Here is a 20,742-nt window from a genome sequence, read left to right as displayed (position 1 = left end):
TTCATACCTAACCTAACTGCAATTTCGGCCTCTCCTGGGAGCGGACTTTTGAATAATCAGTCTGGAATTTCCTGGTCATCACCAGTGGGGCAATTTGCCTGATAAAACCCCTGCCCTCCCCTAGGAAAGGGAGCCTTGCCCGAAACAACCCACTCTTCACTTTCTTGCCCCACTCCCTTTTTGCCTGTAAAAACCTCCCATTTTGTACAACCCTTCTGAGCACCCTTCTAGTTACTACATGAACTGCTTAATAAAGCCTGTTGAACATCCATTTCAGTCCTTTCCAGAAGCAGAAAGGACTCTATTGAGTTACAATTAATATTCTGGAAGCAAAAACTTCAAATCTGTCTTCTGGTTACCACAGAGGGGAGAATGATGGTGATGATAAGAGTGTTGTTTGAATTGCTAAAGCACATTTATCGTTAGAACCAATGCTACCCATTCTATTGTGATTTTTGAGATGTGCCAGCCCAGGAGCTTGGCTGAGGGTTTTGCTTGTGCCCACAGCTGATGGGACCCTGGCCCCAGGGCCTCGGAGTTCTCCAGCTCCGCAGCAGCAGGCTCACACACAAAGGACCGGAGCTTTATTGTCAGGTTTTATTTCATTCCTTAAAACAATTTTCACAGTTTGAAACATAATAACTTATAGCTTAACAGGTACAGTGGCTAACCTCTATATTTTCCTTTTTTGAAAACAGAAAAAAAACCTCAGGCTCCAGAATCAAAACCTTTCCACAGGAATGTTCAGGACGGAGGCGAGCTTTAAAAGTGCAAAGTAAAGAAACGGAAAGCTGAGGGTAAACCTTGCATGACATATTTGGGGTGCAATGTAAAGCACACCTGGGTTTGCCCATGGAGGCCTCTCACTGGGTCTCCTCCGTTTCCCCTTCCGTTACGTCTTCACCCCTGACTCTGGCAGGCTGAGAGGTAGAGTCCCGAGAGCAGGAGGTAAAAGTGGGCACAGGCTCCAGCAGCTGCGAGATCCAAACCGGTTTCCGGCTGAGGGGCTTGGGGTGTGAAAGCAGAAAGGCCCGGGCAGGTGGTCCTAGGCCCCTCTCCTGCCCGGGGAAAGGGCACAGGGGTGCATGTTCACACGTGTGTCCGGGAGGTGGCCCGAGTGGGGACTCCTGTCAGGAGCTAGAGCTACAAATCAGTGCAGGCCAGTTACTCCCTTGCCTTTTGGGTCAGGCAGTGCCTCCGGAGCCCTGCTCTAGATCACTGATAGCTCCTGTCTGAACACCCCAAAGGCCTCTTCCTGCGACGCTGGATTCCTTACGCACGGAAAGACGGCATACAACGTTTTATGCTTCCACACGGGGAGTAGGAAAGGCGTGGATGTTGGGGACGTGAGGAGGAGAGAGGGGGACGTTCTTGCTCTCCTCCTTTGCATGGGTCAGTTTGCAGCTGAGGGCTGGGGACACAGCTCATAACCTCAGCCTCCATCAAGCATCGGGGCGGTACCTTCGGTCAGCAGCTAAGAACACTGGAGAGAGGACAGATAAGGGAAAATAAATGCAGGCCTGCCTTAGAGCTTGCCCAGTGGAAGCTGGACTAGAGAAAGTTCCTTGTAAACATGCTAACCAACACCGGACGGAGCAAGGGCCAAGCCCGCTGTGACCCAGCTCCCAACTTCACTAGGGCCCACTACCCCGGGCGTTTTATCAACTTCCGGTACTCAGGACAGCGCCGACTGCTTTCAGATCGCTGAAGGATCCTCATGTTTTTTCTTAAGTCACTTGGAGAGCTTGGTGTATGCTGTGGGCTCCACTTGATAACCTGACGGCGAGGTAGGTGAGTGCCAAGTGCTCCTTTGCCCAGTTGGGAGACAGTGAGGGCCTGACTTGAGGCATGAAGCGTTGGTGACTCACGGGGGCAGGTTCGAAGGCTGAGCTGCCAGTTGTGCCACCTGTATGCGGGGCCCAGCTTTCACACAGCGTGTCGGGAGGCCCTCTGGATGCCAGGGGCTGCCCACAGCGAAGAACTGTGCTCCTCGCACCCGCCTAAGTTGGGGCCCCAGGAGAGAAAATTCAGTTAATGTTGTACTGAGACAGGAAGAGAAAGGTAACGTTCTCCCTCTTTCTTCTTTCCAATGCTGGTCCCTCGAGAACAAAGTAAGCTCTTTCCCCTAAAGTTCCAGGCCATGGGGGTCCTTGCCCTGCTCTGAGCAACTCCCCAAAGCACAGCAGCACCCTTCAGTCTCATCCTACCGCTGTCTGAGGCAGCAGGTTGTCTCAAAGCCTCCCGTTTCCGCACAACAGGTCCCCGAGCAGCGGGCTGGAGGGCGCGAGCAGAGCAGACAAGAGCACAGACACCTGTTCCAGCGCCGGCTGCACACCCGGTCTCGAGCACTCCGGCTCTGACACGGGGACGCCTCCGGTGGCCAGGCCTGGGCCCGAGCAGAGCGCGGTGAGCGAGCAGCCAGTGCCTGCCCTACGCCACTGCACACGGGTTAGCGTGGCTCTGACGGCACCGCCACACAAAGCACTCTTCTCCTTGACCCCTGAGCGCCTACGAGACCTGACTGTGTCCAGTCCAGAGTCCTCAGCTCCATGCCGTCCACTCTGTCCACATCCGGCAGTCCCATCGGGAATGGGAGGCTGCGGCAGGATGACAGGAAGCTCTTAGGGTGGACTGGTACGTTTGCTCCTTTCACTGGAAAACAATGTTTTCCTCTTGAGGTAGGAATGTAATTGGGCTCAGCCTTGGCTAACACTCAACATTTTGTAGCTCAATCTCCTCAGTTGTGCTCTCTGCAAAGCAAAAGACAAGTCAATCAGTTGCAAATCAGCCATAAGGCGGTTGAGAACAAGCTAACGTGGGCCACCTCCGACCATGAAAGCATGATCTGATTAGCACAAGGCCCGGAGAATTACCTCTGAGCTTGTGTCTTCTCTTCCTCTGGAATTTATATGCACACTTATTACAAACCCACATGAGGCTAATTAACACGGAGGCCACAGCAGCGAGAAAAGCAAGGAAGACAGCAACGAAGTGGAGGTCTTCATAGAGGATCTCTAGGGGTGGGGGACAGGGAAAAGAAACCGAAGTCTCTTTTAATGTCACGACATCGCCGCCCTCCCCCCAACTGCAGTCAGAGGGGCACCAGGGTCCCTGGAACTCTCTTACCTGACACATGTAGCACGATGGTGCCAAACTGACTGGACCCCAGGTGCTCGGTCACTGTGATGACATAGTAGCCGGAATCCCTGATGCCCACACTGAAGAGCTGGATGGAGCCATTGTCAAAGGTGCAGACTCTGTCCTTGTGGCTTTGGGAGATGTTGGCCTGAGTCCCTGGCTTCCACTCCACGATCTTCTGCACCCCCCAGTTGGATGTATACTTCCATTCGATGGTGGGGACGCCATGGCAGGAATATTCCACTGATAGCAGGATGTCCTGTTCCACCGTGGCATTGATGGCGGACTGGGGAATGTGCAGGGACACGCCCTGACCTGTAGGATGGAGTGCTAGATGTGGGGCAACTTATACGGACTTACAGTGGCGTGAACTTCTAGATTCACTGATTTATTTAGCAAATATTTAGTGAGTGCCTATTACACACCAGGCTCTCTCCTAGGCTCTGGTAATGCTACAATGGTGAATGTTATGGACTGAATGTTCATACCACGCCGCCCCCCCCCCCAATCACCAATTTCTATATTGAAACATTCACCCCCAGTATGGTTGTATTTGGAGTTGGGTCCTCAAAGGAAGTAATTAAAGTTAAATTAGGTCATAAGGGCATAGCCCTGATGCAATAGGATTAGGTCTTTATAGGTCTTTATATGAGGAGAACCAGAGAGCTCGTGCTCTCTCCCCTTAGGGGCACATATGGGGGAAAGACCACGTGAAAACAGCAGGAAGGCGGCTGCCTGTAAGCCAAGAGCCCTCATCAGAAACCAAACCCTGCCAGCACCTTGATCTTGGACTTTCCAGCCTCCAGAGCTGTGAGAAAATAAATTTCTGTTGCTTAAGCCCCACCCCCAAATATGTGGTATTTTGTTCTGGAAGCCTGAGCTGACACATGGTAAATAAGACATAGTTATTATTTACTCTTCCCTGGGGCTTTGTTCTGTAAGGGCTAACTGAACCAACAAGATTGTCTTAGTAATGACAAGTGCTTTAAAGATTATAAAACAGGGCACTGGTGACCAGTGGGGATGGCACACACACCACTAGATAGAATGGTCACAGAAGTTCTCGCCAAGCAAAGGACGTTTGAAATGAGACCTAAAGACAGGGAGGAAGAAGAGGCAGCCAGATGAAGACACGGGGGAAGCGCATTTCAGGCAGAAGGAACAACTACAATGACCATGAGGTGAGAGCCAACATTGTTGTGTTTGAGGGACAGACAGAAGGCCAGTGTGCTAGAATCCAGTGAGCCATGGGCAGAGCTTAGGAGACAAGGTTGGAGAGCTGGGCAGGACCCAGGTCATGAGGTCAAGGTCAGGCATGAAGTTTTTTACTCAAGGGCGATCGGAGGCCATAGGAGAATTAAGCAGGAGGGTGACATTCTCCATGAAGCTTAAGAATGTTTGCTGTGGAAAACATTCTGGGAGTGAGGGGACCAGAATGGAAACAGGAAGAGCAGTCAGGCAGCGATTTCTGCATGAAATGGGTCGATTGATAGCAGTGCCACTGACTAAGGTTACATGTATGTTGTTATACCATAGTAAGTAGGTGCCAGGCACAGGCCCTATGCTAACTGCTTTACACAAATCCTCTCGTTAGCGTCACACAACCTAATGAGATTCCATCAAGAATTTACCTCTAAGAATCCTCAGGCTCCACAGGACTAGTTTGACCAAGTTCGCCCTGCAAGGCTGAGATTCACACAAGGGCTGCTGACTCCAAAGCTCACATATTTAACTTCTCTGCTCAAATCAAAGGTCAGTGGTTGGAGGTGGACGGCAGAGAACGTGACAAATGCCCCCACACTGAGAGGAGTGGCCAGGGCTGGCTGGAGACCAGATAGTGACCAGGGCAGGATTCAAGCCCAGAGCCCGTCCCTTGGTTTCCACCTCAACCTCCTGTTTAGCCCTCTCACTCTCTGGATGCTCCCTTGCCCAGGGGCCCCTGCTGTGTGGCTTCAGGTAACCACACCTGTTGCTGTTCCAGGCCTTTCTCTTTGTCTTCTCCCATCCCCAGCACATCCCATTTGTGCTGCTCTCCTAAGGCCTGGCCAAGCTGATGGGGATCATCTAAAATTTCCATGCTGACAAATGGGAGCAGTGGCCTCAAGTGTTACAGTTGCCAAGTAACAGAAAGGTATTTTCTCCCCAACTCTGTATTTTTAAAAACGTTAAACTTACAGAAAGGTTGAAAGACAAGTACAATTCATATCTATATAACTTCTCCTAGATTCACCAGTGATTAACAGTTTGCCACATTTGCTTTCTGTCTGTCTTTCTCAGGAAGAAAAGAGAGGTCAAGCTCCAGGACAGCCCGTGGAGGGCAGGAATTACGTGTTTTCTTCATCTCTCTGCCCCCTGGACCCAGCACAATGCCTGACATAGTTATTGATCAATAGATGTTTGCTGAGTGAATGAGGAAGTGAATGACCAAATATTTATAGAAGCAAGAGAGAGGATGAGCCATTCCAGACAGAACTGTTGCTGCTTCAGTGGTTTAAAAAATTAGGCCCATCTGGCCCTAGCCAGGTAGCTCTCTCAGTTGGTTAGAGTGTCGTCCCTTTAGCCAGGTTAGAGGTTCGATCCCCAGTCTGGGCACATATAAGAATCAACCAATGAATGCATAGACAAGTGGACCAACAAAATCAATCAATCAATCAATCAATCAATCAATCTCTCTTTCTCTCTCTCTCAAATAAATAAATTTTATTTTATTTTTTATTTTTTTAATATATCTTTATTGATTTCAGAGAGAGGAAAGAAGAGGGAGAGAGAGAGACAGAAACACCAATGATGAGAGAGTCACTGATCAAACCCGTAACCCGGGCATGTGCCCTGACCGGGAATCGAACCCCGATCGCCTGGATCCCAGGTCGACGCTCAACCGCTGAGCCACGCCCGGCCGGGCTCAGATAAATAAATTTTAAAAATGAAGCACATCCAACAGCGAACAAACACATATTTGTTACTATATTATATACTTATTATGTGCTTTACAATCCTTAGCTCTTTTATTTTTTACATGTGAGTCAGCAACATGCCCACATAGCTAGGAAATGGCAAAGGTGGGATTTGAAGGCAGTTCTGTCTGGGGCAAAACCGGTGTTTTTCCCACTCGGCTTGGTGGCTATCATTTATCTACCATATTTTCTGATTTCTTTGACCTCAAATATGAGCAGTTGGAAGAGTGATTACTGTGGGATCTGGAGAACCATATTTAGACTAGGTGACAATCTGCATCATCACTGACGTGTATTTCACATACATCCTACGTTAACCATGTTGATCCAGGGAGACCGCAGGCCCTTTACCAGCCTTAGGGACCTTCATTTGACCCAAGAAACAGCAAAACTGAAGAGCAAATAAAAGTAACAAAAGCCCACTTCTCAGATGTTGATTTTTAAAAAAAGAAAGAATATAAATGCATCCACTTTAAAATGGAGCCTGAGCTACCATGCCGAGGAACTGGAGCCTCAAACCTCTGGGAAATTAAAACAGGGCAAAATAACCTTTGGATTGGGCCTAAAGCAACACTGTGCCCCCAAAGAGCTGTTTGCAAAGATCACAAAAAAGCAGACACTATGACTACTCCACGGAAACGACAACCACCGGACAGAAAATGGAAAACATTCTTCAGACTTAACATCACTGTCAGCTTATCTGCACCAGTAGAAATGCCTTCCTTCTATTGATACAATTGTTCCCCTTCCCTTTCTCTCACCCCTTGCCTTTGTCTCCTAATCAGAACACTATTTGGATTTCTGCCTAAATCAGTGCTTCCCAAGTAGCTATTCTTTTTTTTCTTTTTTCTTAAAACAATATTCACATAGCTATTCTTTTTTTCATTTTATCTCACATAAATGCTTGTTGCCTCTCACTTTGGCCTTTTATTTTTCGCTTAACACATACAGCTGTAAACTGACCAACTAGTTAGCTTAGGTTTCTGTATTTCCTCTTGACCAGAAAAATCTCCTCCTAATCAAACAAAGTAACCAGGTATTTAACTAGGTTTCAGGGACAAGATGTTTCTCCTCCTGTCAATCTACCACATATAGAAATAAATGATCCACAGCAAAGGCGGAAAAGTAACAGTTCCAAGAGTTTAAAGGCAAGCTGACTGTTGAGCAACCACCGCTGCACCTCATGCTAAAATCACCCCAGAACAAGTCCAGAGAAACTCAGTGACCAGACCAACATTCAAACCTGGCTCAAGAGCTCTACTCAAGGAGGCCGGTTCAATGAGTCAGATTCTACTTATACAATGGATGCCAGGCAGCTGTGGACAGGAGGAGCTTTGTAAGAACGAGGAAAGATGTCTATGATATGTTACTAAATTAAAAAATAAATTTATAAAACAGAGTAATATGATCTTACTTACATTTGTGTAAATATGTACTACTATGCAGAAAAGTATTGGAGTAATATATGCTAAACCGTTAACAGGAATTGCTCCTTAGAGATTGGATGGCAACAGAATTTTATTTTACAAGTGATACATGTGTGTAATTTTAAACTTTTCACAGGTACTCACTGAATTAATAAAAAAATAGATATATTTTTTTAAATCTTTTTAAGTTCTCCTGATTAGAACATGTAATCTGATGGGCAAAGTTTAAAGAAAAGTTTAGTTTAGAAGTTGGCCTTGCTTCTCAGTATTTAGAAGTGTTGGGGTGTTTTTGTCAGAAGTATGCTGCAGGACCCCAACTCTTACTTATATCAATTAGCCTAGGGTAAAACTGGTTTCATCATAACATTGTTTTCCTTAAAGTCTGTTTCCAAGAACCTATCAATGACTGTAAGTGAGAACTTGTACTCAGAATGGTTCCTGACTCCTTTCCTTACAAATAAATTACAGAGGTAGTGCTTTGCTGCTTTCAAAAATGTATTATTTAAGAAGGATCTATTTCCCAAAATCAATGACAAAAGTCAATACTCAGAGACCAAAGCTCAGCTCCTCTCCGAGGGAGCTCCCCCACGATCTTGCTGTTTAATGGCCTTGGAAAGTCACGCAGATGTTGGCCAAACCCAAACAAGACAGACAGAGGTAGGTTGAGAGAGAGGCTGGCAGGTTGCTCTTCTCATCAGGTTCCTGTATTTGTACCCCAATCAGAAAAATCACTCCAAAACAGCAACAGCCACCATTTCCATTGGTAATACCCGTTAGGTCCTAGATTCATACACAATTATCACAGCCCAGTGAAACCAGGCCAGGGAAGCTGAATGACTTGGCTGCTATCAGACTAGTAAAGATGATGAGTTTTGATAACATTGTGTGGTCAGGACTGTGCAGAAGTTATACTCAAACATTACTGTGGGGATTGTAAATGGGTGTAACCTGCTTGGAGGCAATATGATGAAATCCAGAGAATTATTTAAATAGCACATACCTCTTGACCCAGAATTCCACTTTTAGGAACTTATCATACTAGCAATAAGGGCACATAGATGCAGAGACACAGTGTAAGTACTGTCACTGAAGCAAGATATAGTCAGTTGTAGTAGCAAAAGGCTGGAGACAACCTGTGTGTTCACTGGTAAAGGAAAACTCTTTGACACTAGCTACCTGGAGTCAGCACAGACCCCACAGGGTAAGGGCTCTGTCTCAGCAGAATGCAGGCCATTTTAGATGCCAATCACAAGTCCTGGCCTCTCAAACTTCTGACCAACTGGCTACACATCAGGGGTTCCCACGACCCCCTCCTTAGGTTTAATTTGCTAAAACAGCTCACAGAACTCAGGAAACCACTTTACTTACTATTACCAGTTTGCTATAAAGAATACAATTCAGGAACAGCCCAAGGGAAGAGACACATAGGGCAAGGTATGTAAGAAGGGGTGTGGCACCTCCATGCACTCTCTGGGTGCATCTCTCTCCCACGACCTTGATGTGGTGGGAGTGGGAGGTTCCATTACACAGGCATCGTTGAATGAAATCATTGGTGATTGGTGATTAACTCAGTTCCCAGGCCCTCTGCCTTCAGCAAGCACCCTGGAGGTCAGGGGTGTGTGGCTGAAAGTTCCAACACTCTAATCACACGGTCAGTTCCTCTGCCAAACAGCCCTCATCTTCCAAGAGTTTCCTCATTAACAAACAAAAACACACTCTTATCGAGCTGGTGATTCCAAGGGTTTTAAAAACTTTGTGTCAGGAACTGGGCACTTGGACCAAATAGTAAAACCAAAGATGTTCCTCTCACTCAGGAAATTACTAGGATTTTAGGAGACCATCTATTTCTTATTATGTCATAACCAGTTAATAAATTAGCAATATTCATACTTTGAATTATCGATGTGGTGACGTTCATACTTTGGTATACTACAGAGACATTAAAAAATAAGGTAGGTCTATATGCATTGGTATTAGATAATCATATAAAAATAAGGAAAGAGCACACGGCAGAAAGGTGTGCAGAGAATGTTTCCATATGAGTAATTAATACACACACACTTGTCCATAGAAATACACAGAGCACCCCTGCAAGGACACACTAAAACCAGGAGCTGTGCTTGTCTTTGGGGAGGAGACTGGGTGCTGGGGGTGGAGGAAAGCCTTACATTTTCTCTAGACCATTTTGAACAGTGGGAATACTTTAGGAAGTTTGTGAATGACATAAAAAGTAGAAACGGTGTGATCTTAAAAATAAATGCCTGCAAACATTGGATCTGCACCCCGGATTCTTCATGTTTGAAAATTTTAGTAATTCACATTTACACAATTGACAAAGTACTTAAACATTATTTTGACCTGTGAAGCAGGCAGGAGACTTGGGTTAAGAACTTACGCCTTTTGCTTCACAGGTACTTGCTTATTTGATCACTGAAAAAACTATTACCAGTTTATTATAAAGGACACAACTAGGGAACAGCCCAACGAACAGATGCATAGGGCAAGTGAGGCAACTGAACTGAAAGGCATAACGTAAGTGCCCAAGTCCTTGCCAAAGAGAAAGTCGGAGCTGAGACTGGAACTCAAGCTCTCTTCACTGCTCCGCAGCTGCCTCCAGTAAGATAAGGCACTTTGAGTATAAAGGTGAAGTTTTATAATTATTTTATGTTTCCTGAAAGCACACACTGCTTTGTGCTGGTAAAGACTTGGGAGAGAGATGAAATAAGAAGAGTCTAGACGTGGGCTTTCCAATACAGTAGCTGCTAGGCACACATAGCTGTTGAGCAGGTGAAATTGGCTGAGATGTGCTCTAAGTGTAAAATATACATTGGATTTGGAAGGCTTAGTACTTAGTATGTGAGAACGTAAAATAGCTCATTAATAATCTTCACACTGATTACATGCTGAAATGGTAATATTTTGGATATATTGGGTTAAACAAAATATATTATTAAAATTAAAAAGTAAAAAGAAAGGTGACATTAATGTGGCCACTAGAAAATTTAAAATTACAATACGTGGCTTGCATGTGTGGCTGGCACTATATTACTATTGGATAGCACTGGTCTAGACTTTCACTCCTCCACCCTTTTGCAATAGGAGCGCTCTGCGCCACATCCAGCACCCTCTTCTACAAGAACGCTGTCCCTCCATTTACCTGGGCCTCCAGTCAAGCAGCCTGCTCTGGCTACAACCTTCTCTCCTCCGTTTCCTGCTCAACCTCCGCCACTGGCCTCCTCTGTCCTTCTACCCGATGATTCCTTCTGCTTTTCCCAGTCCTCACTGTTCTCCCTGCCCTCCCTGTCCAGTCTTGGTTCCAAGTCCATCATGTCTTGAGTAGTCTTTCCAATTCTTTCATCTCCATTGACCTCTGTCTTTTCACCAAATTTGCCTGACAAAATCCTAGCCCTGGGTTGACCACTCTCTACTTCCTCTCTGCCCAGACCTGAGCAGTCAACGCTGCAGAAGCATGTCCCATGGCAGACACTCTCCAGACACCAAAGCCCACTGCTTCCAGTGCACCTTCAAGGTCACCAAATCCAAGAGGGCCCTCCATACTGTCAATCTTACTATGTTTACCATGTAAATTTATTCTTCTTTTCCCCATAATTACTAAGACAAGATCCCTCCCATCCCTTTGGACCTACAAGTTCCTTCTCATTCTCAGTAGGTGACCTTCTCCTCCTGGGACACTGCTCACCAACCTCACCTGCTTGAAACACCTTGTGGCTTCTGGGGCACCGCACTCACCTGGTGTTCTTCCCAGCTCCTTCTCTGACGGTAAAGTGGACACTCAGCAGGCTTCCTGAGAGGTCAGCTCTGTCCTTCTCCCCAGATGCCAAGAAGGCACGCCTACCTGCCTGTGGCAGACGAGGGCAAGATGCAGTCCGGGGAAGGCCTTGGAGGGCCACCCATGCGCACTCTGTGGAACCGAAAGACCCAGGTTCTGTTCTGGCTGCACATGCCCTAGTGGGGTGATTGCACAAATCCTGTTACCTCTCTGGCCCACCATTTTCTCATTTGTAATTAGGGATCGTCATGGCTTTCTATCAATGATTCGATAAAAACACAAACCAAAAAACATGTGGGTGAGACAGCCTGGCAGTCAGGAACAATCCCAGGGGGCAGAGACGCTCCCTTCCCTGACTTCTCACCCAGAAGAAGCCCTGATTCAAATCCCGACGCTGGGATTTGAATCCAGTCTCATTCCGTTCAATGAGCGTTTGGGAATGGAAGCAAAGGGGACTAACATTTGCAGGGCACCGACTCAGCGTCACCTGCTCCACGTGGACGTCCATTAGTAGTTAATCTGGTGCCCAATCAGCTCAGGTCAATCTTTTCTCAGAGCGGCTGTAGAGGGAGCCTTTGGAACCAAGGAACAGGTGAGCTAAGTAATTCCATTTGCCCCCTCCATTCTCTCCAATGCTACGAGACAGCATTTTTCAACATTTAGCCGCATCAGAATCACCTGGAGCCCTTGTTCAAACACAATCGCTGGGCCTCAGCCTCAGTTTCTAATTCAGCAGGTCTGAGGAGGCCCCAGAGTCTGCATTTCTAACAAGCTTCTAGGTAATGCTGCTGCTGGGCCCAGGACCACACTTTTCAAACTTCAGCAGTAACGATACTGCGAGGATTTCCAGCAAACGGGGCACTGAGGATGCCCCCAGCATCCCTGCAGGCCGGCCCCCCTCTCCTTCTCCAACATTGCTAACACCACTTCTCCCTGCCCGGGGACCAGCCTCCGCTGCAGAACTTCTCATCCTGGAGAAGGGAAGACTGGGGACACCTAGTCATTGCCAGAATGAGGACCACTGGGTACAGATGGAAAGGATAACAGTGAACAAAATTGAGGCAGTGTGTACACAACGGATGCATTCATGGACTCTGCAGTCAGACAGACTTGTGCCCAGAATCTAGGTCTGCCAGTAACAGCTGTGTGACCTGCGATAAGTCGTTTCTTTCGGTCTCAGTTACTGAATCTATGAATAAGTATGGTAAGTCCTTACTTAATGTCAGTGATAGGCTCTTGGAAACCGTGACTTTAACTGAAATGATGTATAAGGAAACCAATTTTATCATAGGCTAATTGATATAAACAAGAATTAAATTCTTACAGCATATTTCTGGTCACAAAAACACCACCAAACTTCTAAATAAAGACCCCCATACTCTCCTAATAGTAAACAAAATAAATGTGAGCTATGCATATGTTTAAAAAGATTAATTAAAACAAGATAATTCTTTCCCAGCCAGCTGATTACAGTTTAGGGTCATGGGTGGCAGAATAAAGTTGCTGTGTGTTTGGTTTTTTTAAATTCCCACCCAGGATATGTTTTTATTGATTTGAGAGAAAGAGAGAGAGAAGAGAGATATCAATGTGAGAGAGACACATCGATCAGTTGCCTCCTGTAGGTACCCTGACCCCCTGACTGGGGATGGAACCCACAACCTAGGTATGTGCCCAGACAGGGAATCGAACCCACAACATTTTGGTGTACAGGATGACACCCCAACCAATTGAGCCAGGGCTGGAAAAATAATTTAAGTGAGACAATACATATAAGAAGCCCATCAATTTCTAACACTTGGTGATCACTCTGTAAATATCAATTATTAGGGAGAATTCTTTGAAGACACACTGAGCTGCTTACTGAGGTAGTGAACTTCCATTCTCAGGGGTGTGCAAGCAGCAGCTGGAACTGTAGCAGGGGTTGAAGCCGTAGGTCTGAGGCTGGGAGCTAGAGGGTTGGGTGAAGAAGGCTGGTTCTTCCAGCTCAAATCCCTTAGTAGGTAGAGGACTGGAATGAGCATTTAAAATCTGTGATTCCCTTATGGAAGTGTGGTAAGAGCCTGGGCAGCCTGAAATTCTTCCCTGCGGGATTCCTTCTGGAATCTTTTTACCTTACACAAGAGCCACCCTTGCTGGAAAGCTGAACTCTTCTGAATGGCCACAGGCTATGGTCGAGTCTGTGCTGTGCTTCTATTTAGATGCCAAGGAAGCCACACAGGGCAAGGCAGCTGTCCGGCCCCACACAACATTGTGGGGTGGGGAGCTGCTGGGTTTGCCCGCTACAGAGCTGGGCTGCAGGACTTACGGTCAGGCCTGAGCCAGTGGCCCTCCTGGGAAACTGGAAGGCGGGAGCCTCTGCAGAAATGTGTGTGGAAAGGAAGACAGAGGAAGAAATGAGGGAGCATGACCTCCCAACAGTTCTTCTGGGAGGACTCACAGGATGCCTGAAGTCACTTGGAAGAGGGGTGTAGAGTGACCAAAAGATAATTCAGGCACACACATGACTGGGTACCATGGTAAGAGTACAAAATTCCGCCTTCAAAGAAGGAGACTCTAGGGTCAATTCATTTTCATCCTCTAGGTCTTAGTTAAAATATTACTTCTTCCAGGAAGCCTTCCCCAGTCAATCAGCACCAGGTTAGGGGCCCAGTTCTGTGTTCCCATAGCTCCCTGTTCCTCTCTATCAACACACTTATCCAGTCAGTTGTAATTTCTCTTAATGGTTCATGCTCCTAGATCAACCATTAGCTGTGAACAAAGGGGTTGGTCAGCTTTCACCACTGAATCACCAGGGCCTAGCAAAGTGTCAGGCACTGTGGGCTTTCCATAAACACGTGCTATATAAATACCTTTAGGCTAGTCCCTCAACCTCTCTGAGCTATAGTTTCCTCTATAAAATGGGGACTCAGCACCTATTTGCAGGATTACTGTGAAGATGAACAGAAGGCAGCTGTTACAGTGCCTGGCACAAAGTAGGTGCTCAATAAATAGTCACAGAGATTATTGCCTTGAACAGGCATACCTCGGAGATACTGTGGGTTAGGCTCCAGACCACAGCAATAAAGTTACTATTAAAATAAAGCAAGTCATACTCTTTTTGCTGGAGGGTCTTGCCTTCAATTTGTAAAAAACACAACACCTGTGAAGCACGATAAAGCAAAGCACACTAAAACGAGGTCTGCCTGTGCTTGTCATGGGCAATTATCAAAACTCAGTAGATACTGGCTTTTCTTTTTAGTTGGCTGGAGGCTATGATTAGTGATCTTCCCAAACTACACACCTGGCTGTGTCTCCCTCGGCTCTGAAAGACCTCAATAATCTAGTCTCAACTTTCCATCTCCACCTCCCAAGACTCCTTGCAATCTCCCAATTCCAGTTGTACCTCACTATGGACACTCTCACTGGACCTTTATCCCCTCTGCCTCAGCTCAGATCACTGCCTCCTCATTCTCAGGTCTGTGCTCACTCTTCAAGGCCCATCGTCAGCGTCACCTCCTCTGTCAGGCCCACCAGGCTCCCACAGCACAGTTCACAGCCTGCCTTGCACTCCTGTTAGATGAGTGACTGCCCACCTCCCCGCTAGAAGGAGCAGGCAAGCAAGCAGTGTGTGACATGACAGATGGCTCATCCAAACTGAGCTGTCAGACATTGAATTGTCAGTCTACCTGACATAAACAAGTTCTGCTGCAAGATCCCCGGAGTCCCATCCCCAAGTATGTGGAAGGTCTGGTTGACGGTGGGAGGAAGAGCAGGTTTGGTATTCCGCCTCTGGGCATGGGCCTCCAAAGGATGTGGCCCCACCCCACAAGGACAAGCAGTCCAAGAAGCCTCGTGTTGGGCCCCTGGCCAGGGCCTGGTGCAGAGGGACCCACATCCCCCCACTGATTCTTTGGCACTAGTATAAGGTCTATCAGAGAAACCATTCCCACACCTTCCACCTATGATCCAAGACCTTCCCAAGCCCCATTCCTTTAACTGTTAGAGGACTTATCGGATTGAATATGAATAAACTGGCAAGAGTTGAAAGACCTGGTATTACTAGAGAACTGTCACCTCGCTACTGGCCCAAAGGGAGAGAAGATGGCCATGCTGTGTTCTCACAATTTCCTGCCGCTCAGAACTTTCTTTCCCTGCTCACCAGGCTACCTCCTACTTTGCCGTCAAGGTTTCTTCTTCAAGAAGGCTCTTCCCAACTCTGAACTGAGCTAAATGCCTTTCTCAGTGCTCCCAGGGCATCTAACCTCAAATCACTGGTTAGAATTGGACCTCCCCTCTGTGCCATGTGAGCCCATTGCAGGACCATGTTGAGTGTCTCTGGCTCCTGGCTTGATGTCCCTCACACAGCAGGTGCTCAGGAACTATTTACTGAACCAAACCGAATTTCGAAGCAAAGCAGCCTTGTCTCCTGCCCTAAGCCTGGTGGGAAAGTATCTATAGATTTGTCAGGGTAAAGCTACAAATAAGACACGGGTGAGACTCTACTACACACAGTGGTGGTGTCCGGAGAACAGAACGGAGAGAAATGTGCTCACTTCCTGACAAGCTGTTTCCATAGAAACCTAATAGAGGGACATGGAAATGGCCCAATGCAGGAGCTCTCTGCCTATGCCACATGCGAATCACCTAACGAGCTTAAATGAGAAACAAAAGAGTCTGGGAGACAGCGATTTAACTGTCTTGGGTGGGATGTGGGCATCTGTAGGTCTTACAACTCCCCCGGCGGACCTAATGTGCAGCCTTGGCTGATAGCACTAAGCCAGCCCACCCTCCTTGTCCTGTGTGCTCAGAGAAGGAAGGTGTCCTCAAATACAAGGCTTACTACCAGCACTGGGACTGGGCCCGGTCCCAGGCCCTTCCCCTTCTGCCAGCTGAGGGTTCCCCAGGAAGGCCCAGAGTAGCTGAGCTCCTCTGGGGTCAGCACAGCACACACCTGAGCTGCCCCTCTGGGGTGCACCTCCAGGGGAAAGACCAATGTGCTTCCTGGAGCCCACGTGAGCAAGGAACGTCCTGTGCCCTCTCTAAGGTTCAGTGTGTCAATTACTTTGTCCACAGGGCTGACTGGTGTCTTCCCAGCCCAGCAAACCAGTTATGGGAGAAAATCATTTTCCAACTTTAAACTGCTGGAGAAGTAAATCAGTTTCTAGCCCAAGCCCATTTCCAGGGAGAAGCCATGCATAGGCAGACCAGGGCCTGAGAGCACCAGACAACGAGGTGCAGTGTCCCTGGGGTACCCTAAATCCCAGGACGTGCCTGCTGAGGTGGCACCCCACTTCCCATTCTTTTGCTTAACACGTCCAGACTTGGCCAGGCCCCAAGATGAGCAGTGCACCCGGTTTTTGAGCACTTGCAGTATGCCTAGAACTTGCTTCTCCACCCTATCCTGCTGTATCCCCTTATTCGTCCTTCAAGACTCGGCCTCACCTTCTCCATGGGGCCTTTCCTGCTCCCCAGGTAGACTGCCTCCTGGTGACAGACAGAAGCTGCACACACCCTCCTGGGAAGGACTCGGCGTCAGTCCAGGCTGACAGAGATTACAGCAAAGCTCTTGACTTGTAACATGCATCCTGACTTTAGACATATTTAAAAAAGTTTTTTTAAGTCTTACAGCAGATGAAATGTATAGGTGTCCTTAGGTTTTGGGGATAATGGAGAAAGGAAGGTCTCCTGATTGCAGCTCCTTCCCAGACAAGCAGGGAGTATATCAGGACTCCCATGGAGATCAGGAATGATGAAATTTGGGTGACTCTCTGGTTGATGCCACCACTCCCTCAATAACTTCAATTTAATCTTCCAGTCATTTTTTGGGGGGAGGAGGTGTGTGTGCAGGAGGTGCACGTCAGCCTGGAGGTGGCCCTGGCCTTCTACATCCTCTATACGATGTGCACAGCACTATACTCGTCACCCTGGATTAGGGAGCCTGCTCTCCCCTGAGTGAGGGCTAAAAACTTAAAGCTTAAATGTCTATCAGGAGGAGGCTGGCTAAGTAAAAAATAGAACATGTATATGATGACAAAGGTATGGAGGTTGAGAGGGAAGTGCAAGGTCTCTGTTTAACAATGTGGATAAAGCTAGAAACAACTGGTATAAAAACTGAGTTGCTGAAGAACAAGTACAGCTTAATTTGGGGCTATGTAAAAACATATCCCCAAACCCACTTTTTTTGGTGGGTACATTTATATGTCTATAAATCTACAAGTCCAGTGCAGAGAGAGAACACATTTCATGTGTCTATGTTTCATCCGGGGCAAGTAAAGAGCCTGGTGCACAGTAGGTGCTCAGTAAACATGTGTCACATGAGTGGCAGCACCAGTGACTACTGGGGCCTTTTCCTGGAGCAATGTATCTGGGCATCCCCCCAGGGGCCTCAAGGGAATTCCTCCTACACTGGCTCTCCCCTTCCCACACATCCTACCCTCAGCTAAGTCCAGAACCCACAGCTCCATTCAGAGCCGGCAGCTCCTGGTCTGTCCAGTTCCTCCCCAGACCCAGAATGAGTCCCCATTCTGTTTCTCTGCCCTCTTGGGCACTGAGCTGGGAGTGACTCAGTGGGACCAGCTCTTCCTGGTGAAGTGGGGGTGTTAAAGGACACTTGTGTGTATTTGTGTGTGTGTGTGTGTGTGTGTGTGTGTGTGTGTCAGGGAGCAGGCTGCTTCTCAGAAGCTGGGGTTGAAACACAGGAAGCAAGCTGACAAGGTCCCAGGCCATTAACTAAACTTCCCTTTGGTCTCTGATTACCTGCTTCCAAATGAGAGGCAGCACTAGATACTCACAGCCCTGATGTCTAACTTACCACGCTGAGAGCTGAGAAAGGAAATGAACAAGGCTCCTAGAAAGGCACTCACCTTGGCCTGCTACAGGAGGCCTCCCTGCTTTCTGAGGGGGTCTTTAAATCAGTCTTAGTCAGCTCAGGCTGCTATAACAAAATACCAAAGACTGGGGGGCTTAAACTATAGACATTTACTTCTCAGAGATCTGAAGGCTGGAAAGTCTAAGATTCAGTGCCAACAGACTCAGTTCTTAGTGAGGGCTCTCTTCCTGGCTTGCAGACAGCCACCTTCCTGCTGTATCATCACATGGTAAAGGGGCAAACTCTGTCATCTTCCTCTTTTTAGAAGGACACTAATCCTATCATGGAGGTCCAACCCCCATGACCTCATCTAAACTTAATTACCTACCAAAGGACCCACCTCCAAATACCATCACATCCTGGGGTTAGGGCTTCAACACATGAATTTCAGGGAGACACAAACATTCGGTCCATAATAGTCCCATTTACAGAGAAAAGGCTTCAAATGCAGGCTGTTTGTGAGTTCATGTTTGTGGCATGTGCTTTAACAGAACTTCAGTGTAAGTGATGAACCTCAGACTTTCTGGGTGGCAACTTTTGACAGAGGCTGAAAAGGCAGAAAACGGAGGGAGCTGGTGAGAGGGAGCCCACTCTGCATCATCAAGGCTGGCCCTGAAGCACAGGCCTCATTCAGGCAGGTGCACATCCATTCGCTGTCTTTTATGGAGTAGAGCCTGGCCAGCACTGGATAAGTGCTAGGGACCCAGAGCTGGAAGAGTGCCTGCCTTCTTGGAGCTCACAGCTGTGCAGAAGTCAGATACTGAGTGGAAGACTGCAAAACTTTTACCTGTCCTCCAGGTTTTGCACGTGCTTCCTCTTTGTCTAGGACACCCTGTACTCTCTCTGTCCCATCCCTCTGGTTGCTCCTGTTCATCTGTCAGGTCTGGGGAGGTGTGGCTCCCTTTGTGGGGCTTTCCCTGGTTTCCCTAACCTGGTTTTGAGTCTCTCAGGGCTTGCCACCCCAAGCTGGCACCACTGATTACTTGTCTGAGGACAAGACTGTGAACCATGCTATCTCCAGTACCTGCAGGCAGGCGGTGCCCTGAATGAGTGAGTGAATAAATAAATGAATTCTACACTGCGGTGAATGGCAGGCCCTTGAAAGTCAGGGATATCTGTACAGATGTTGCCTGAGAATGGTGGTTGGAAATATGTGCTGGAGGGTTGAAAAACAATGGAAAAGGTGGCTGTAACTCCAAACACACTGTCCCACCCCATGGACTCACAGCAGCTATTTTTTGCCCCGCTGACAGCTAGATGCACAGGCCTTATGCCAGCCTCTCTGGGTGTCTGAGATTTGCAGCCTCCAAAGCTGGGCAAGAGCCAGAGAAGCATTATGGTCAAAAGTGCTAGACTTGCCCAGGTTTGAATCCTAGCTCTACCTGGCTAGCTGGTGACTTTGTGCAAGGAACAACAACCTCTCTGTGCCTCAGTTTCCTCACTTGTGCAATGGATAACAGTAGCACTTATTTCTTAGGATGGCCCAGGGGATGAGGGATGGTGAATGCATGCGGGCTTACAAGTGCTGGCTCTGACTACAGGCCTTCCCACCTCCAGTGACCCTGCGCTGGTCGCTTTTTAAACCTCAGTTGACTAATCTGTAAAATGGAAATGGTAACAGTGAGAATGATTAAACCGGAAGGTAAGACTGCGTGATAATCTGTTGTTTGTGTCTAGGGGTTTGTGGGGCTGTGCGCTGCATTCAGACTCATCAAGCAAGGGGTTTCCTGCGCAGACCCTCCTCTCAGAGGGCCACCCTGCATGCAGGCCCCAACACCACCCACCCCAAGCCCCCAGAGCCCCTCTGCGAGAGAGTCTGCCCTGCGTTCCTTTGACTGGTCAGACCGGGAGGTAGGGGGCGGGGCCCGTGCGCCCCGAGGTCTTATACACTCGGGTGCAGTCCGGTTATTCCAGGAAAAGGGAAACGAAAAATATTGCAGAGGAGGTGCCACCCCCCGGAGCCTGTTATCTCCCGGGCGGCTTCCGGCTCCGATAGCTCCCGGCGGGGCGGGGCGGGGCGGGGCGGCGCGCACTCGGCAGCGGCCCCGGAGCCTCCGCTCCGCCGGGGTCCCCGCGGCCGCGCCCAGCCCCGGGAAGCGGCGCGCTCCCTGCCCGCCCGAGGGCTGCCGAGGGGGGCGGCGGCCGGCAGCCGACCCCGGGCTCCTCCCGCCCCCCCAGCCCGCCCCGAGCTTACTCTGCAGACTGCAGGCTGCGGCCAGGCAGACGACGAGGAGTCCCAGGGAGGCGCCGCGCCGCTTCCTCCTGCGGCTCCATGGAGGCCTCATGGGCGAGCCCGCCGCGCGCGCCCGCCGCCTCCGCGCCGCCCTCGCCGCGGCTCCGGCCGGTCCCTGGGGCCCGCTGCGGAGGAGCTAACTGGTTGGACTCCGGTAGAACCAGTTCCCAGGGAGCAGGAAAGAGGGAGGAGGGGGGAGAGAGAGAGAGAGAGAGAGAGGGAGAGAGAGAGAGAGAGGGAGCGCGAGGGAGGCGAAGCAGTGGGAGCGCACACACTTAGAGGTAAGTAATGGCAAACAAGGAGCGGCCTCCTTCCGTTCACACCCAGATGACTGGTATCGATTCAAGATTCAG

General features: G+C 48.5%; 1 protein-coding gene across 1 annotated transcript; it reads right to left on the bottom strand.

Annotated features, from left to right (window-relative positions):
• Positions 1–578: 578 nt before the first annotated feature.
• Positions 579–20,538, bottom strand: VSTM5 (V-set and transmembrane domain containing 5). Its single transcript, XM_081155066.1, has 4 exons — positions 20,351–20,538; positions 3,127–3,453; positions 2,874–3,014; positions 579–2,750 (listed from the first exon to the last, which is right to left on the bottom strand). Exons 1-4 carry the CDS (start codon positions 20,439–20,441, stop codon positions 2,707–2,709), a joined length of 603 nt encoding a protein of 200 aa, XP_081011192.1. The 5' UTR covers positions 20,442–20,538; the 3' UTR covers positions 579–2,706.
• Between the last annotated feature and the right edge of the window lie 204 nt (positions 20,539–20,742).

This window comes from Miniopterus schreibersii (genome assembly GCF_964146895.1).
Source record: "Miniopterus schreibersii genome assembly, chromosome: 12".
Lineage (NCBI taxonomy): Eukaryota > Metazoa > Chordata > Mammalia > Chiroptera > Miniopteridae > Miniopterus > Miniopterus schreibersii.
The sequence above is the reverse complement of the archived record's forward strand: the minus strand, read 5'-3'. Positions and strand labels throughout refer to the sequence as shown.